The sequence below is a fragment of the Columba livia genome, chromosome 5 (assembly GCF_036013475.1).
Source record: "Columba livia isolate bColLiv1 breed racing homer chromosome 5, bColLiv1.pat.W.v2, whole genome shotgun sequence".
NCBI classification, from domain to species: Eukaryota; Metazoa; Chordata; class Aves; order Columbiformes; family Columbidae; genus Columba; species Columba livia.
This window is the reverse complement of record NC_088606.1, coordinates 49,699,537-49,719,530: the sequence shown is the minus strand read 5'-3', so window position 1 is coordinate 49,719,530 and position 19,994 is coordinate 49,699,537. Positions and strand designations below refer to the sequence as shown.

General features: G+C 43.9%; 1 protein-coding gene across 13 annotated transcripts in view; it reads right to left on the bottom strand.

Annotated features, from left to right (window-relative positions):
* LOC102094974 (USP6 N-terminal-like protein) overlaps positions 1 to 19,994 on the bottom strand; it is an 82,896-nt gene that overhangs the window by 24,472 nt on the left and 38,430 nt on the right. For 7 of the 13 annotated variants that reach the window (XM_065065009.1, XM_065065018.1, XM_065065010.1 and 4 more), the window contains 5 exons: positions 13,567 to 13,856; positions 6,630 to 6,703; positions 6,011 to 6,096; positions 5,125 to 5,164; positions 4,296 to 4,376 (listed from right to left, as the gene is read on the bottom strand). In XM_065065009.1, the coding sequence (XP_064921081.1) occupies positions 4,296 to 4,376; positions 5,125 to 5,164; positions 6,011 to 6,096; positions 6,630 to 6,695 (273 nt within the window). In that variant the 5' untranslated portion in view covers positions 6,696 to 6,703; positions 13,567 to 13,856. Of the gene's footprint in view, positions 1 to 4,295; positions 4,377 to 5,124; positions 5,165 to 6,010; positions 6,097 to 6,629; positions 6,704 to 10,195; positions 13,523 to 13,566; positions 13,857 to 14,851; positions 14,974 to 19,994 lie in introns of those variants that run through there. The other 6 variants (XM_065065006.1, XM_065065017.1, XM_065065016.1 and 3 more) reach the window with 4 other exon arrangements.

The window sequence follows — 19,994 nt, the reverse complement described above, 5'->3', positions numbered from 1 at the left end:
AGACCTGACTTCAGCTGACCCTGCCATGACAAACATCTGCTGGCTCTCCCCAGCATTAACAGATTATCCACTCTTGGGGGTCTGTGTTAGTCCGATGTCAGAGCCTCGATTCTTTCTAAACCGCTTTGCTGACATGCATGGGATTAAGCACCCTGCACTCCCATGACCTTAGCAGAAACAAGGCTACTGCCTTGCACAAAGACAGGCTTTGCCTAAACAACAGATATCTCTAGCTGAAGACATACCTCTCTAAAGGTCTCATCCCACAAGGCCAGCAGCAAGAAGCAGCTTGCAAATGACGCAGAGGTTATATGCTCTTCCTAAGACAGATACCTCTAGCTGAAATCTATTTATTTCAGGGCTATGATGAATAAATTATCCCGCTATTGACACGCACACAGCATAGCCTCTTTTTTCTCTGAAAAACTGTGCTACCTTAACTCTGTATATTCTTACATGGCAACAACCATTTCCTAACCTTCCCAAGCAGAGTCAGGTTGGAATTTAAACTCAGGTTTAAAACAGCAGTGAAGAGGACACAGAGCACCTGGACCTCCATGAATTACACACTTTAGCACTTCTTTGCAGGTTTCATGCACCTTAATGCTGCAAAGTAGTGTGGTACTTGCATGGACTCCTTTATTTTTGCAACCTTTTGCGGAAGTATAGCCACGAAAAAGCACCATTCCATCAGTCTAACCCCATCCATGCTAGGAATTGTGCTGATGTCACTTTTTGTTGATGTTGCTACTGAAGTTAAATCAGATTGCTATTAAATGTGTCTGGAATAGAGATGGAGCCTGATCTGATGCAGTGATGAGCACAAGAAACCCCAGGGCATCACTTTAATTAAGATAATACTATTTGTTGGTCATCCTGAAACAGGTTATGCCAAGAATTATTTTAGACATAGTGAGGCCATGCTGGGCTAGGTGTAAGACACCCTCCTCTTTAGGGTTTTTTTTACAGCTTTATTTCCTATAATCTATGACAGCCACAACACCCAGATTCCAACCAACAGCACAGAGGGATGCGCACTGGCAGCAGGCAGGGGAACGGAAAACAAAACCTGCCACTCTCTGGCCATGGCTCATGGTGAGGGTCTGAAAAAGCTGTTTTCTCACTTGCTGACAGGTGTTTGCTTTGAGGTAGTGCCTTGGGCAGGTAACACAACCTCTCTCCTCCTACTGGCATTTCGCAACACAGAAGCTGAGACAACAACCTAAGCCCCGATCAGGTACTAAGATGCTGTAAAACACGACAGCCTGCTTGATAAGCCAAGAGTCACTTCTTCAAGCACTTGAGAAGGTCAGCTATCTGTCAGCTCCAGCACATGAACTAGGATTTGAAAAGCTGTCCCTAAAGTCCAGAAAGTCCTAGCTTGGAAAATAAGATGGCTTTCTACATCACTAGAGCAGACGCAAAGTCAGGGCAGCTTCTCTGTGAAACTGCCTGGGGTTCCTGCAACAAGATATTTTTTTTTCCCTCCAATGAAGCACAGTCTCTCAAAATGAACATCAAAGGAAAGGCTCTTGTCTTCAGTAAAAAGGTTTGTTGTTTTGATTTGGTTTTTTTTTTTTTTTTTGTTTCAAAGATGGCATCATCGCCTTTATTAAAATAAAACAGAGCTGCTGTCTTTTGACACTCAGACTTCCATCACATCAGCAACATGCCAAAAACCAACTTGAAGGAAACATGGAATGCAGGTGTGACAGTCTGAGTGCTCAAAGAAGGAACAAAACCAAGCCAATCCACTTTAGAAAAATCAGATCAAGGACTTTTCCACATTTACTTTAGCTAGAAAAAACCCATAACCATCTGAAGGGCATGACTGTGATCCCAGAATAAGGTCTTTGAAACATCATGTCTGAGCTGCATCCAGCTGTGGCAGCAGAAATCTCCAGGCAGCCTCCATGCTCCCAACACAAGAGCACAGGGTTTCATATCCAGCAGAAGGACACAACCTAATTTTATTATTTTTAAAGCACTTTTTTTTTTATGCCTCTCAGGGTCTTTGCACTTAATGCACAGACCATCCTGACTGCACTTGCACTGGTACAAGGCTGCAGGGTGTTAGGCTGAATGGGACTGAAACCAAAGCCACTCGCCAGTGTCACCAGACTGCTCCTTCCATGCTTGGGGCCAAGCACTGCTTCTCCATTTGCTGAGAGGGGGGACAACCTTTCCCCTTCCCCACACACAAGGCACATCTGTGCCAAAGAGTCATCGGCCACTTACAGGCTGCTATAAATAATATAATTTATTCCATTGCAAGAGCTCTGTGATTTTCTGATCCAAACACCCTCAAAAACACCCCTGCTAGCCCCTCGCCATCCAGCAGACCTGAGCAATGTCAGTTGCAGCATGCTTAACACACCCACTAATTATCAGGGTAAATCCAAAAGACAGACAGCAATCACTACTGCTCCAGACCTCCCTCACCCTTGATCCTGTCTGTGCCCACTGGCTAACCCAGGGAACTCAAGGTATGCTAAAAACACTCACTGTCACCCATCCCAGATGTCCTACAGGACCTGAAGGAACTCCTTGCACCCTGCTGGAATTTGCTCTTTTACCCACAAGGCCACTAACCTCCCTTTTTGCCCATGGAGCAGCATCAATGAACAAAATAGAATCACCCTGAAGAAAACAGAAGGATTACAAAACCCAAGCCCATCTCTACCCCACCCCAATATAAGGAAGATTTGTTTGTTTCTTTGTTTTAATAAAGGACAAGACTACACCTGGTCTTTGGCTGGGTGAACCTGGTATCACTCTGGATGGCTTGGCGAAGGCAATGCTCTGCTCCATGTCCCCCCTGCGGCTATGCAGTTATCCTCTGCACAACCTTTTAACCAAGCTCAACTTTCTCCCAAGGACTCTCAGCAGGAGCTAGAAGAAATACAGCCGAACACCCCACCCCTCCTGTCAAACAAGAAGACTGCAGAGGCCAAGGTGACAAGCAGAGCAAATCAGGTATGATGCTTCTCTCCTTACCCAGCAAGGGTCCTGTCATTAGGCTCAAGGGTTTTTTGTTTCAAGAGATTTATAATACAAACAAACTACAAATATTATTTGTTAAAAACAACTCAGTTTTCCAGTGGCATTTGGTATAGATTTTATTTTGAACATCAAAGCCCAGACACAAGGTTGGTGTCCCCACCTAAGGGGCTTCTCACAGGCACAGCTATCAGCATAACAGAGAATCTAGGTGACATCCTAGACAAATAATTGTCCAATTATGAGGAATATCAGCTGGCTTGCATCAGTCACATCTCCCATGCCATTCCCAGGTGGTAGAGAGACAGAAGTGACCTGTGGCACTCCCTGTTCTCACAGCACAGACCCAGCTGGTCACACAAACATCTCTGCTGTGCTCCTGCTTACACAGGGAAGCAGAAGTGCAAATGCACCAGCAGCATTTAGGAAACCATTTTAAAATTACGCTAGTCAGAATAGGACTTTTCTCTCAACTGGTAACCCAACAACTTCAAGGAAAGACTTAAAATATTAAAGGCTAACAAGTAGAATTAGGCGATATTTTCCAGTGACATCTGGTTTCTCTATGTCCTGGTTTTGCTAAAAACAAGTATCTCTTTTAGTGAATTTGTCTGTCAGCTAAAGCTTTCATATTAGCTGCACTTTCCTGGAGAACCAGATGCATGTTTTGGTAAACATAGCAATGGAACACGAGGTTATTGATAAGCATGGATGGACATCTTGCAAGAGGGGCAATTAGAAACAGGTGACCAAGAAACTGACAAAATGAGTATAACATCCCATTTATGTGAATACTTCATCTAAAAGTGGGAGATCACGAGGATCTCGTCCCTTTTGCTTATGGCCGACATTAGGAGAAGACCTTGCGAGTCGTCCCTGGGAACTGAGGCCTAGTGAGAGACTGAATCCAGCTCCGGTTGGCTGCAGAGTCTAATCCAGGACTTTGGTTGCCAGCTCTGCAGTTGCTGGGACTTTCAAGATTGGTTTTGTATATTTTGTATTATTTTCTCTATTCTTATTAGTACCATCAGTAAAACATTTTTAATTTTTCCAACTCTCCTCTCTCTGTCCTCCTTTCCCTCCCGATCACCTGTACTTAGTATGAAGAGGGAAAAGGGAGGGGCTGAAGCGGGAAGAGGGGGGAGAGGGGGTTAACAATACATCTGACACGGTTTTATTGTCACCTCGCAATCAAAGCCCTTGACACTCTATCAACTTTTCAAAAAAGCCTGACTCACTGGAAGGATGCACCGTTCCCATCTTTCTGGACACATACTCTTTCTCTTCCTCCTTACCTTGTCACTGTTTCTGTATTTGCCCCATTTCTTCAGCATCTTTAGCCACTTATCCACACGTTCGATTTCCTGCTGTTTTTGCTGGTGCAGGTGGGAAGAAGACAAGATTATTTTAAGAAAAAAAGCCCCAGAAGATACCTCCTCAAAACACAAAATTTCACTCCCCTTAGGTTTAATCTATGCAAAGATCTTGCATCGAGGATAGGAAGAACCCACAGGTGCTTGCAGGAACTGCTACCTTCAACTCATGGCAATTAGAGCAGCACTGGTAAAAATGATGAGGCACACAGGCTTATCATAGCGACAGCATTTCCAAGAAGAGTACTCCTTGACAACAAAAATCTTTGCAGGCTCACCTAGCCTCAAATCGTATCATTGTATCAGATCAGCAGAAACAAGATATTTAGTTCTACATCTATCAGGATCCTAACAGAGGACATGCTCCCAGTTCAGGGGAGATGAGGGTGGAGATGGCAGTTACCTACAACCTCCACCACTTTCCCTACATGTGCAATCTTTTTTTCAAGCCACAGATGCTGAGCACTGTGCCAAAGCAGAGGGAAAAGCCCAAAATTGCTTTAAAAGACGCAATTTCAGTGCAGCAGAGGACATGCCTGACCCAGCAAAATAAAAGCTCCAACAGCCAGGTATTGTGCAGAGTTCCCACCTCTGCACAAGCAGCAGTGACCAGTTGGCACTGGCTGCCTGCTTTGCTCACTGGCTGCCTGCTTTGCTCTTGCTTGCATATTCTTTTACTTAAAAACTGTCCCCTCCCCAGCCAGTGTGATAAGTGTCCGATCCCCATGATGACGAAGCTAGCAACTCTCACCTTCTCTTCCAAGGCTGTCCGGGTCGGCAGCTCCTGCTCGCTGGAAAAGTAAGGGGTCACCAGTTACTTTATGGGCAAGAAAGGGTGCAGAGGACTGCAGGGTGTTGAAGCTTGGGGAACACCTCAAGCACCTGAGGAGATACAGCTTGTGCACTTTATGCCTTTCCTACAGCTGTTCTCGATGAGGCTGACACAGAAGAAACACCAGCCAAATCTCCACCACGCTACAGGAGCTGCTGTGGGTAATCAAGTACTGGACATTGCTGAAAACTGTGGGTATAAAGCTCCCCTTCAATACACATATGATAAGCAATTATAAGAGGGGATGGGGGAGACTTCTGGACAGCAATTGCTTCAGACTCCTCTCCTGCACACAAAACACCTAATATTATAACTTTTGGTTTGGATAAGGAATAAAAACAGTTCTTTTAAGCATTCTACCCAGACACAAGGTGTGCATCTAATTCATCTGCACCTCACTTAGGATAGGCATTTCCTAAGGGAACAGAGAACGATCACATATCTTGTCTCATTTCTTCCTACACCTCCATGAATCATCAGGTGCAAATGCAAGAGCCTCTCCCCCTGTGACACATCACAGGCCTCCACACAGCACAGAAGCACCAGAATGCACCTTCTGACAACAGATTTGTGATGGGAAACCATTTCTGAGCCTTGTCTTGCAGCAGATTCAAAGCATCAGTGTTTGAACAAGTGTGGTTGAGGAAGGAGGCATATCTAGTCTTTCCTCCTGCATTTGAGATTGATCAAGCCAAGACATGGAATTGCTTATAGGAAAGATGCTGGATCTGTCATGCTTGGTGCTGATGGATGGCCTGCACAGACACATGGGTCACAGAAAACAGGAGAGGACAAGAGGACTTACTGCAGGAATCCAAACCGGTCTGTAACTTTATATAGCGTGAAATCGGCATCTTCCCACAGGTCAATCTGAGCTCCTTCCTGCCTGCCCTGAAAGCAGAAAGGACACCTGTGAGCCAGCCTCAGCAACAGGAATGCCCCAATGCTCACATCCCACCCCCAGTGCCCGCATCCATCCCTCCCCACATGCTAGAAGGTAAAGAGCCAGGAGACTAAAACTTGCTCTAAAAAGACAAATATAATGCAAGCAAGAAAAAAATGCACAAGTTCAGCATATCCAGTGTCCCTGGTGTGCCTCTGCTACAGACTGGGAAGGGCTGTACATCAGAGAAACAAGTGTTGTTGCGCATAAGCCATCCTGGTATTAAGGGAACACTGTAGAGCAGGACCTTTCGGTATCTTGTGCTGAGCATACACAGGATCTGCAAGTAAAACTCTCGGAATGTGGCAAGAGAAGATGTGCAGGCAGAAGCAGGTAGGAAGAGCTGACACAAAGCCTGATAGCATGAGGGTTACTGGGACACTGCCTGCAGGGGGTCAAAAGTTCTTATTCAAAGCATTCCTAATCAATTAAATAGCCTCAGCCTTCGTCAGCATGTCAGGGAGAAGCACAAGGTTGGTACCTTCTCATACTTGGCAACAATCTCTGCTTTTTCCTGGGCTAATAAAGACTCTATATCTTTCTTCATGTCAGAAGCTGTAAGAAAAAAAAATGAAGGAAGGAAAAAGACATAAGTTAATGTGTAACTCAGCACAGGAAATACTTTAGAAAAGTGCTAATAGAAAAAAAACACCTTTGCTGACAATTTTAGCTTCCAGCTGTATCCCATAGCTAAAATTAGGCTGAGGTTTAAAAGCCCGTGTACAAAGAGTACACAGAGCTTGCCTATACACAGCAAGACTGCCAGCTCCCCACTTTCTGCACAAGGACACAACTGAATTTGAGCAAGAGGGAGTCTTGTCTGCTGGAAGACAATGTGCCGTGCCTCTGTTCTTAAGCACACATGAGCCTGTATGAAAGACATTGTGCTTTTAAATTGAGATATGCAAACCAGCCACAGAGCCTTTGCATTGCACAGGTCGTGTGCCAGCTGAGTGCTGCACAGCATAGTCTTTGTATGGATGACAGCAAACCACCACACTCTTGCCCTCTGCAGTGGATGTGAAGCCATGAGATGCTCTGTAGGGGGGACATCTGAAGGCAGATTTATGATCAAAGAAGAAAGTAAAAGGAGTTTTTGCCTACTGAAGTGTGCACACAACAAGCAAACAAGAGGCTAGATTATTACCTTCTGTACACACCCCCAGAAGAAAAATAACACAGCAGCAAGATGACCACAGAGTCTCCAACTACTCCGAGATGGACCAGTCTTGGTCCAAACAAGACTCAGTCTAGTTCCCCAAGGTCTGTGTCTCCTGCTTGGCTTCATCCCATACATGTATGTACAAGCAAGGTACCCATACGTATGTACGAGCAAGGTACCCACATCAAATGCAACGTCAGGGTTGTCTTGTACAAGCTCAAAGGAGCATTCTCCCTGCCAAGCCATTACTAGTTTCTCGCTGTTCACCAAAAGAAAAGGTTGATATAACACACTGAGGTGAAAATTCAGGCAGGCAAAATCCCCAGAAAACCACAGTCACATACTTGAAAGCCTCCCACAAGAAATCACAAAATTTTGAAAAGCCTTTTGAATATAAAAAAGAGCAGGTTGACTCTAAATCCTGCATTGCTGTGTTCTGGTCCTTTCTCAAAGCATAGGTGACCACCTCCTTGGAGAGGAGAGGAGCATTGCTATCCACAGATAAAACACTGTGCAAGAGCTGCTCAAGAACAAGTTTATCCCAAGCTGCCACTGCAGCTCTCTAATGGACACCAGGAGCCATCCTGACCCCTCCCTTCCAGAGGAACCTGAAGGGTTCTTGCTGTAGGATATACTACTCCTGCTTCTGGCTGAAGTTGCATGAGCGACTATGGAGCCAGATGTGGCAGATCTTGGCACCGGATGAGCCAGAAAAGCCAAAGGTGTTGCACTTGGGATGGGGTGGAAAAAAGAGCAATACGGAAAAAAAGGGGGGGAAGAGGGTAAATAAAAGAAAACCATAAAATAACACAGTGAGGGAGATATGGTGAGCAAAAGCACTCTCCAAGGCTCAGCACACTTCTCTGCACCTTCAGATGTCCATAGACGATTATTTGTCACATCTTACCAACTCCTTAATGCAACCTGCTCATTGCCACCATGTCTTTCAGGCAGATATGGAGATGGTCAGGAGATGCATCTTTCCCTAACTCTCCTTTTTGAAAGCAGCCTTCACTCCCGGTTCCCAGCAGTGTGATAGAAGTATTGAACCACGTGCAATAATCAGGGCTACCAGGGCAGCTCTCCTGCAATACACTATCAGCCAACAGCACAGGCATTTCACTGCTTTATACTCTTCTATACAGATACTGGAAAAAAAGCAAACTCTTCAAATTCACAGCAGGAACGGGTGTATCTTCCCCAGCTACGGACTCCACAATCAAAACAGAGCAAATATGAATGAATTTTGCTCAATGCATGTCAATTGCCAACTTATTTTTCAAAGTAGCAATGTCTGAGTAACTGTCTCATGGTATCATCTAATATATCTGCATCTTCTTCTTGCATCTTTCTTCTGCAAAGCTTAACTCAAAGGCAGATTCACTCCCCCACTTACAACATTGATTTTTGCTTGTTATGGGGCCAAAGAATTCAAATGAGATCCCCTACGTGCTGCTAAAATAAAAATATCTTGCAAACTGGAGGGAAAAAATAAGCTATATGTCAAATTAGATGGGCAGTTTTTCAAGACATTTATGAAGTGGAAGTTATTCTGACCATCTCAGACCACACTCTGTAATAGAATAACCAGAGGAAGAGTGACTTGCTAACATGGGAGGGTTTACACAGCAGAAGACAGCAGCAAGACCATATACATATTTGGCATTCTCCCCTGCAAAAACATCTCTGCAGCCAGAAACATCAGACTGGTGCAAAGGAGACAGTTTTGCATCTCATGCCTGGAATATGCACATTTGTCTTCTCTTTCTACTATAACAGCAAAGAAGTCCAAATTTAGGAGAAAATTTGAAAGCAGAGAAAATGGTTTATGGCAGTGGGAAGGATAGAGGTGGCAAGCAGCTGCACTGGCCTCAGTGTCTGAATGCAATACTGCTGCTTTTAGGAGTACAAAAGGCAATGCTGAGCTCAACTAGGTGGTTTTCAAAGTACTCTGAAGAGGTAATAGAATATAGCTTGGGTCTGTAACAGCCTGTGTTGAATATAGATATTCAATATGGATATTTTTATTATTTAATTCTGCACATACTTGAACTCAAGAGTAGTTTGACACCATAAAGTTATAGCATTTGCTTGAGGGAAATGATACCTTATGTATATGAAAAATACTAAGACAGTTATTTTCTGAAGAGTTTGATGAAACTCATCATTCTGCCTCGATATAAATAGCCTACCTGTAAACAGGCACAGCCTGAACCTGCTATGCTTCTTCATATACCTGACTGAAGACTCTTTTTGTTAATACACCACTCAAGTGACTTTCTCTAGTCTGCCACCCAATTTTCTCCTGCAAGTTCTGTCTTTTCCCAGCAAACAGGGTTTTTTTCCCATGACAAACCTACAAGAGGAAGGAGCTATGAACAGGAATGGTAAGAAAATGTGAACAATGTGACAAATTTACTAGGATGTGAGCAACAGAAAGCCCCAAGCCATTCAAACTTAGATGCAACTGGGAAACAAAGTTTCTAACTGATTCCTTACAAAAATTATTAGTTGAAAAACCCCACAATCTGTCACTTCACACTAAAACTTGCAGCTTCCAGTTTTCAATTTAAGGAAGTAAAAATTAATCCCAGCAACAGTAAGCCTAAAGCTGCTTAATGAAAATGCACGTTACTGCCTACCCGCTTTGAACACTATCTAGCCATTAGCAAACCTGAAATAAAATATCCAAATTTTGGCTGAGAACAACGTTCCTGAAATTAATTCATCAACTAGGATCTCAAGTATTGGCAGTGGAAAGAAGGCACCTGCATGAAAAATCCAAGACTTGGTGCCAAACTTGTTATCCATAAATCTGATTTCTTGTTATAGCCCTCCCCCAAAAGCCCCATATTTTTCCAAGCTCCCACTGCTCTGCATCGTACCTGTCAGGACCAGCCTGGCTGGGAACATGGGGGCCTTTGGTCACCAGTCACCCAATTTGTGTGTTTCAACCCTGCATGCTGCCCAGAAGAGGAACTGAGACAATGCCTCCTGCTTATATATGCTTTAGTAATCACACTGCCTGGCTCGCTCCCTCTGTGGCAGTACCTGCAGAAGACACAGATGCTGCCACCTCTTTCCAAAGAGGTCACTTGCTAAGGCCACATCGGGAGTCCTCTTCTCACCACCAAGTCCTCCTCTCCCCACTGCTCAATTTACAGGAAATAATGTCAAACATCATTTAAATTCCACTAGGATGCAAGACCTGTACAAAGAATTTAATCTACCAAAAATGCAAATGGATGTGGTCTAAGGACTGAAGCTGAGACAAAGACTCAGCTGATAGACCTTACAGAGGGTTGCAGGTGGCTGCACATCAGCACGTTTTGAGATGTCCTCCCAGAAATTCACTGCAACTGTGATTCCAGATCTGAGTCCTCTGAGCCATCCTTGCAAAGCAATTTTGCTGTTGGGACCTTGTCTAGAAACCAGTTTCCCAGCTGTGATGATGCTATCAAGCAATCGATCTGAGTCAAAGTTGCTGGATTTTTTGGTCTCTTCAAGCCCTTTCTGCCTCCTTACAAGGAAAGTACAAAAGTTTTATATGCTTTTATACTGGTTTTACACAGATTTTATACTGCCAGGCTGCACCAGCATCAGGCTGTATTGCTCAGCTTCACCATTTTGCTGCAAGGTGAACTGTAGATACAGTGTCATTAGGCAGAAGGGCTTTAAAAATGAAAATAGCAGTAAATTCTCCTCTTTTTAGGAAGTACAGCATAGCATCATGTTCTCAAACTTGGGCTGGATTTGGGGATATTCTGGAACCCAACTTTTAAATATTTTATACAGTAGAAAAGAATCTACTCAAGCCACTTGAAATTACAGACTATATTGTGGGGTTTTCTGTGTTCCTGTTGCATCCACCTGTTAGAGCAAATTAAAGGCAAACATGATTACACAGAATCACACAGAACAGTTGGTGCTGGAAGGGACCTCCAAAGATCATCTAGTCCAATCCACCTGCCAAAGTAGGTTCATCTAGAGTAGACTGCACAGGAATATGTCCAGGCAGGTTTTGAATGTTTCCAGAGAAGGAGACTCCACAACCTCTCAGAGCCTGTTCCAGTGCTGTCCTTAAACTCTTTTTAGTGGTGCCCAGTGACAAGATGATGCAGGCATACAGCCAAATACAGCTAAGTTACAAAATCTTAACAGTTACCTCCCCCAAGCACAGTCATCTCAATCGCCTGCATTTCTCCTCAGCATGCTCCATCTCAAGGGCAAAACTTGTAAAATTTGCATTTTTGTTTCAGTAACCTCTCACAGCATTGTATGCTTCTCCCGTATAGCTGCACCCAGGCCAACGGAAACATATATGATTTTTTCTTTTTTCTGCATGCTATTGCAAGCAGCAGACCACTGAAAAAGGAGAAATTAATTTAGGCAAAGGTGTGTTGGAGTCCTGAATATGCCCAATTAACTACTAATAGAGACTGCTGCTATGAGAAATGATTTAAAAAAAGGCAAATTTTGACACACCATACTTAAACACCATGCTGGCCTGTGTTAGACTGAAACTACTGCTGTGGAATAAAGCTAAAAAGGTACATACATACTACAACCACATCCACCACTGCTGAAACTTAAATTGCTGTTCCTGTTTCAAGTTCTATTTTAAAAGTGAATTTGAACACAGCATTTTATATCTTTAGCTGTCTATGGTATTAGCCTGCAATTTTTTCTTTACGGGAACAGGCTTAAAGGAAATGCTTATCTATACAATTGGAAATGTTTATACATCATCTGCTAAGAGGTGAGACCCTCGCACAACACAAACCCGCAGTTTGCACCACTTTCCAGCAAAGTACTGCTCTCTTTTGTAAAGCTACTACTAGTTGTAACAGTGATTCATGTGCTTGCATGCCATGGAATAAAACCAGCCACATGAAGTAGTGCAACAAAGCCGCTTACAAAGCGGCTAAATGAAACAAGGATCTCAACATGCTTTGGACCATGCAGGCTACTGGCTTGCAGCAAACTCCCCATCCTGGTTGCCTGGTATAATTTGGGGGACACAGTCAGCTGTTTCAGCTGTTGGGAGTGAGGGGAACTGTCCAGAAAGGCTCTTCTCCCATGCACTTAAAATCTTTCAAAAGCAAAGCCACGGGGTTACACCACTGCACATACCCACCAGGCACAGCTTTGGGTCTGCATCGCCATGGCCCAAGGAAACCTCAAAGCCTCCCAAGACATCCAGAAGGAGCTGTGGGCTTGTTGCAGACAGGTGCTAGTTCACAGGGCTACGTGCTCGGGAGGTGACAAGCCACAGGAGGAAGTGAAGGCCACCTGCTGCTGGCTGTAGGCAGACCTTCCGCTTCAAGAGACCTGGCTTGCCACACGGAAGTCAAAGTGCTCCTGACATCCTGCTACAAGACCAAACACCATCCCCACCTCCAGCATCACAGCTGCCACAGTATTTTTTACCAAAAATGCAAATTTCAATCCCAAAATGGACAACACACTCCATGTGCTTGCATCAAGGACTTCTGCCGAGCCCCATCTGCAGCTCCTCTCCCATTAACAAACACAAACTGCAAATGCCCTGGACAGGCACCAGCTTCTAAATAACATGTCGCCAGACCACATATCACCAACCTTAGCCCAAATCCAGTACTCACTTACAACCCTGCAACCAAAAAGGAAATCAGACTTGCACTCACAAAGTGAGTTGTGACTTCAGGAATGAAATTACTATCAAGCAGGATGAACCAAGATACAGGGGAAGTTGTTTGTGTGTTTATTTCCTTGACTACAACAAAAACTCAAGAGCACACAAGCAAGCTTTTATTGTTTCTTAAAGCATAAGTAGTACTAAACCAGTCTAACTGCAAGAAGGTTTATGTTTTAACTGTCTCAGGGTCTTTGAAAATCAGTGCCCTTACATCACTTTATATGAGTCACAGATGTGTTACATAAAATTCAAACAAACTCCTATCTCAGTAAACTTGCATTGTATCCAAAACTGTGCTGGATGCTGCACTGGATAAAAACATACTCACCTCCCTTAGCAGAGGCACTAGGAACACCCAAGTGAGAACCTCCACTGCAACTCGCTTTGAAGCCACAGGCAATAACCCAAGAAGCCAGAGCATCCAGCCCCATTGCAGATGAGATCCTACTCATTTATTAGCACATGTATCCACAGGACACAACAACTCTCGGCGTGACTCTCGCCTGCTCTGAAGCCAGTCTGTGAGTTCAGAGAAGAGAATGTGGAAATGCAACCTGGCTTCAAGGAACACGCCCTTACCTGAGCCTGCTATCAGGTGCCGAGATGCATCAGTTCAGCTGGAGTTGTCCTCTCCCCTGTGGGCATCTACCTGGCAGGAGCTGGTTGTCTCTGCTGCAGGGTGGTGAGGACACCCAGTTGCTGCAGCCCACTGGTCAGAAGTCCTTTGGCCTCACTTGCACTGCCCCAGCTCAGTGTGGCAGCCCTTCCCTCCGCTCCTCTGGCACCTGAGAGCTCACTACGAGTGGGTGGGAGAAAAGCAAGGCAGAAGGCAATCTGCATGCGGGTTCACTCTTCCCCAGTGCTGCTCACTGCAAAGGAAATAAGAAAGTGGTAAGTTTTCCAGTCCTGGTATGGCAGAGGCACTGTCCTTTACCAGTGCAGTGGGTCTTTGCACACAGAAGAAAGGTAGGTGTCACTGGAAGAGGTAGCAAGGCAGCCTCTCAGCCTGGTGGGGAAGGAACAGGCTGCAACAGGAGAGTACCCAAAGGCATACAGTAAACTATGCCCATCTGCACTGCAAAAGGACCCTTCGTGTGGGTCAAGCTTGGATTTTGTTGATTCATGGGTTTTTCAAAACAAGTTTCTTCCCTACCCAGCTCACAGCATCAGGCCAGCCCAGCATGGACTTGCACTAACACAGAGGACTTGTTATAGGGATTTTCTTTGGGGCTGGGTAGAAATTTTACAACTGTCTGACTAGACATGTCAGGTACTGGAAAAACAGCCTACATGCCTCCACCTGTACAACATCATCTTTCTGGGGTGTTTATCCAGGGATGCTCAGCTCAGACACAAATCAGCAACTGGTGTGCAGCAGGGGCCTGTGTTTTAGCCCATTTTCTGGCCTGGTTGAGTGCTGGGGGATGGAGTGGTTCCTAATGCAGATCTCAGAGCCCATCACACCTTTGTACCAGTAGACAGATGCTACCAGCATCTCAGCAGGCAGAATATGCCCCCTGCCAAAGCCAAAGGCATAGCGTTACTCCCCACTTCAGCCAAGTTAAGAGTATGTTGCTGCCAAGAAGGAAAGCAATGAGTGATCCAGGCCATTCATTTCTTCATGAACAAGATGGGGGGAAAGGCAGAAGAGCATATGGGACTTCAGTCAGGTTAAGACCAGTAACACAATGGGAGAGCTGGCATCTCTCACACAGTGGGAGAGCTGGCATCAGCAGCACCACCTGAGCCACCTTTCGGCACTTGCAGTTCTTGCCGGATACATCCAAACAGCTAACAGAGTTCAAAGAACATCAGAGCCCAACATATAGCTATCATTTTTTTAAAACAAGTTCTTAATTCTCACCTTAAGCAACCCAGAGAAGCAATGCACTGGCTTCACAAGAGTGAAATTGAGATGTCACCCCAAAGTGCAACCTTTCTGTTCGAAGCCAGCAACTTCTGGTAAGGGTTAGAGTGCGTCAATGCCTGGGAGAGGAAGCACAGCTCACTTTTGTCATGAGCAGCCACTTTAATAACACCACCTCTCCTCCAATCCCCTTCACAATCACCTGTCAATTAACTTTTCCCCACATTCCTGGGCTGTCTTGTGCTGAATTTCCCTGCTGTCACCCTGCCAGCACCTGGGCACAATGACTCAGAGACCCCAAAGTGCAGAAGACTTCACACCCTTTCAAAGGTGGCCACCTTTATCATCAAATAACCTACACCACAGATTACATTACATATACATTATCACTGACTAGTTTATAATGTGGCTTACACACATTACAATGCAGATTACACATATTTCCCTCTGTTCTCCCAGTTTGCACCAAGCTTTCAAAGTACAATGGCAATCTGTGGTCACAATAATAGTAATATTTGACGCTAGACAATGGCAATACCGTGAAACCCAAATACATTGGCCAAGTCTTTCAGTTATAGAAATAACTAAAAAACTATGTCAGGCTGCTATTTACATGCTATCCAATCCTCTTAACACTACCAGCATGCACAGCAGTGCTGCCATTCAATGAAACCTCGACTTTCTCCTCACCATCCTTCCTGTGCTCACAGCACTTAAGTCTTGCTCCCATTTTCGTACATTTTTTTTGCACTGTGCTTTGGGGCTCAGGTTAAGGTCATCTGCCCACTGATGGAGATGGGAGGAGAGAAGCAAGATGGCTGATATTGGCTCTACTCACTGCTTATGCTCAGTAAGCGTGGCCTTGGTGCTCCTGCAAAGCTCAGCTGTTGCAACGTTAGAAGATGTGGCTTTAGATATAAGCTAAACCCTTCTAAGACAAACAGCAAGCCTGCAAGCAATTCTTCAAGAGCTTCTACTTATAGACCTCATGGGGAATAAAAGAGCATCCAAACATTTTTTTTAAAGCTCTTTTTGACAGTAACTCATCTTCTCAAGACATCAATAGAAAAAAAAGAAAAAAAACAAACAAAGAAACTAAAACCAGCACAAAAATCCCAAGATGCCTGATTTTTTAGACCATCATTATTTAAATGATTTCTTTAAAAAAAAAAGAATAGAGAAAAAACTGAAGAATTCAAAAGTTCATGTGCTGCTTCGGAAATTGAAGACTAATTTGTTGTGGCTGATACCTAAGATGTCACCCTGTGCACTGTGGAGCTAGTCATGGTCACTAGACAAAACCAAAGGAACAAGGATGCAAAAATAAGCTATTGTGCTGCCAGCAGCCTGTGTTCTCCTTGGCACAGAGAGGCAGCATCGTTTTAAAAACACAAACCAGGAAATAACGAATGTACCATTATATATAAAGTCACTGGGACAGACAATGAAAAAAATGAGTAGGAAGTTAAAAATCCACTAACAACAAAACGCAGCTTGTTCATTAAAAACTCGACCGAAATAATCATTGAAGTGAATGAGTTACAAGATATAAAGACAGAATTTGAGTCAAAGTGGAACCTACACTGACTGTGTGGGTCTTGCACCACTTGCAGCCCGTGGCTGTACCCAGTTTTTAGGAGGGGACGCAGTTTGAGTCATTAGCCTGACCCTGACCAATTCCCTAGGAAAAAATATCTTTTAAACAAGGTTCTCTGGGTACCACCCTCATTTCTTCAACCACTTTAATGAATTTAATCAGCTCACACTGCCTTCAAATATGGAACCCCATGCAGTAAAATATTAGGTTGGTGCAAAAGGAATTGCCGTTTCTGCATTGTTGGAATTTGTCAGATTTTATTTTTTTTAAATAAATGTGGTTAGGTTATACATCAATTTAATGCACTTTTCTCACTTTATGGTTTTTTGCTACTGACTTATTACTTGCTGTTTATTTTATATTTATTTTAGACTATGGAAATGATGTTAAGACAAAAAGCAAATTCAAGCATTTTTCTTATTTGAGTTCAAAATGAGTTTTTAAGCAGCAGAGACAACTCTCAACATCAACAATGCATTTGGCCCAAGAACTGCTGATGAACGTACAGTCAGTGGTAGTTCAAGAAATTTCACAAAGGAGATGAGAGCCTTGAAGATGAGGAGTGCAGTGGTGGCCACTGGAAGTTCACAGCGACCAGTTGAACAATCATCGAAGCTGATCCTCTTACAACTACATGAGAAGTTGCCGAAGAACTCAGCATCAACCATTCTACGGTTGTTCGGCAATTGAAGTAAACTGGAAAGGTGAAAAAGCTCGATAAGTGGGTGCCTCACAAGCTGACCTAAAATTAAAAAAAAAATGTCATTTTGAAGTGTTGTCTTCTTCTACAGAACAACAATGAACTATTTCTCAATTGGATAGTGACATGCGACGAAAATGGATTGTATATGACAACCGGTGATGACCAGCTCACTGGTCGGACCGAGAAGAATCTCCAAAGCACTTCACAAAATCAAACTTGCACCAAAAAAAGGTCATGGTCACTGTTTGGGTGGTTCTGTTCCCTTTAAGGAAATTGTTCACACCAGCAGCAGCTGGTCTGATCCACTCTAGCTTTCTGAATCCTGGAGAAACCATTACATCTGACAAGTCTGCTGAGCAAATTGATGAGATACAGCAAAAACTGCAATGCCTGCAGCCAGCATTGGTCAACAGAAAGGGCCCAATTTTTCTCCGCAACACCACCCACCACATGTTGCACAGCCAACACTTCCAAAGTTGAATGAATTGTGCTACGAAGTTTTGCCTCATCTGCCATATTCACCCGACCTCTCGACAACCCACTACCACTTCTTCAAGCACCTCGACAACTTTTTGTAGGGAAAACACTTGCACGACCAGAAGGATGCAGAAAATGCTTTCCAAGACTTCATCGAATCCCAAAGCACGGATTTTTACACTACAGGAATAAACAAACTTATTTCTCGTTGGCAAAACTTTGTGGATTGTAATGGTTCCTATTTTGACTAACAAAGATGTGTTTGAGCCGAGTTACAATGATTTAAAATTCACAGTGCAAAACTGCAATTGCTTTTGCACTAACTTTGTATTTGGCAGCCTCTGCAGAGGATACTCCCAGACCATTTTGCTGGCAGAACCTTAGATTTGTGTTACCTTTAAACAGCATCTCCGAACACTAGAGAGTGAGCTGTTGTTAGCTTATTTTCTTCTACCAAAAACCCATGCAAGCATGTCCAGTAATAGAAAACTTCAGGGAAACAAGTACTTGATCTGACACTGGGAAGTACTAAGAAAATGTCTCCCAAAGCTCTTTTACAACCTTGAACCATACGCAGAATAGCATTAGGGTACATAAAACTTTCAAGGAGTATGAAAACAATCTTTTTTTATCAACAAGCAAAAAAGAAGCCAAAGGTTATGTTGTAATTAACTCCTAAAAATTCTCCAACTGAATGGCTGCAGGAATTTTTGCTATTTTTTTTTGTGCAAAAGCAACGTTTTATATCAACAAGAAAATTTAATGGTTCTGTTCCCTTTAAGGAAATTGTTCACACAAGAAGTCCACCCCTCTTCCCTTTGTGGAAGACATGTTTAAAAAAATGCAACCAGAGGTGAAGAATTAAGGCAGAGGTAATGCTTCAGCTTATGAAACAACAGTGGTCATGTAGGACACCCTGTTAAGAGCAGCTCACCAGCTTAGGAGTCAATATAAAAATAACTCAAGGGTTCCCAATTTTTTCTTTTTTTCTTCTCGGTTTTGTTGTTGTTGTTCTTGTTTTTAAATAGTGTTGAAACATTTGTGTCATACAGTCAGGGCTCCAAAATACATCTTACAATCCACAAATGTATTTGGCTGTTATCACTTTACCATAGTCAACATAAAAGTAAACCTGGCACTAAAAATGGATCCATGGAAGCTGCTGGAGCTGAAAGACAGACACACAACTTTCTGGCCAGGGAAAATGAAGTGGAACTGACATTTTGGAGTACACCATATTATTGCAATAACAAATTCTGTACTTCAAATATAAGTGTAATTAAATGATGCTCAGGGTGTGGTGGAAACGCAGCCAGGTGTGTTGGTGCTGGAAGCTGGTAAGTGAGGAAAAGAATGTGAATATCTCAGTCGCTGGCAAAGCCCTAGTGCTGATCATGGGCAGCTGGTGATGTGCCACACCAGGCAGTGACCAGCAGCAAGCAGCACCAGCTCCCAGCCACCAACAGCAGCTGAACCGGTGCTCCTGAAACTACAGTCTGAGTCCATACCACCAACCACAACCCTGTGCAAGTGTGGACCCCATCTCCCCCCATCTCCAAGTAAAGCCATGCTGGTCTCCAGTGCAGTGGCTATAGCCAGCGCCTTTGCACATGTGCTTAGGGGATAAAATCAGTCTCTGTCCTTCCCCCACCAGACCCATGTTCACCCCAAGGCTGCCAACAACATGTTTTTCCTTGTAAGTGCACCCCCAGCACTTAGGCTATTTCCAAATCAGCTAAACACTGTCCTCCAAAGGGCTAGGCAAGGATTGCTCACATCACTATGCTGCTGTCTCAAAGGCTTTACCACCAGTCCAGTGCTTCACCCCAACCTGCAGCAGCAAGGCCAAGGCTCAGGCACACACCCTTCAGTCAGGGAGATAATGGAGCACTGCCACACTTTGTGGCATGTACCACCACCGTAATGACATACATCCCCAGCACCCCTAGGCTATCTCAAACCAGTGTGAAACAGAAAGTCAGATTTGACGACTCAGCGTCTTCCCCACCCCTGGTTTGGAAACCTCCTGTGATGATCACAACATCAGGAGAAGGCACAAATTCAGCCTTGACCAGGTCTGTTGTGGACCCGAACCCACATATGCCACCATGGAGCCCAATATCCATGGCGATGTACAACCTAGGGAGCCTGTTGACATAGATCAAGTATCACCTCTGTCTCGAGATGCAGTCTTACTTAGCTGAAGACATGCTCAGTTAAAGAAAAGATAAATGGAACTTGAAAGATGCATTTATCTTAAAAATGCTTTAACATTCACCCAATAAAGCAACAATCAGACAGTTCATTTATGCACATAAAATCTGAGTTAAGACATTTGCAAGCAGGATGACAATTTCCTTGGC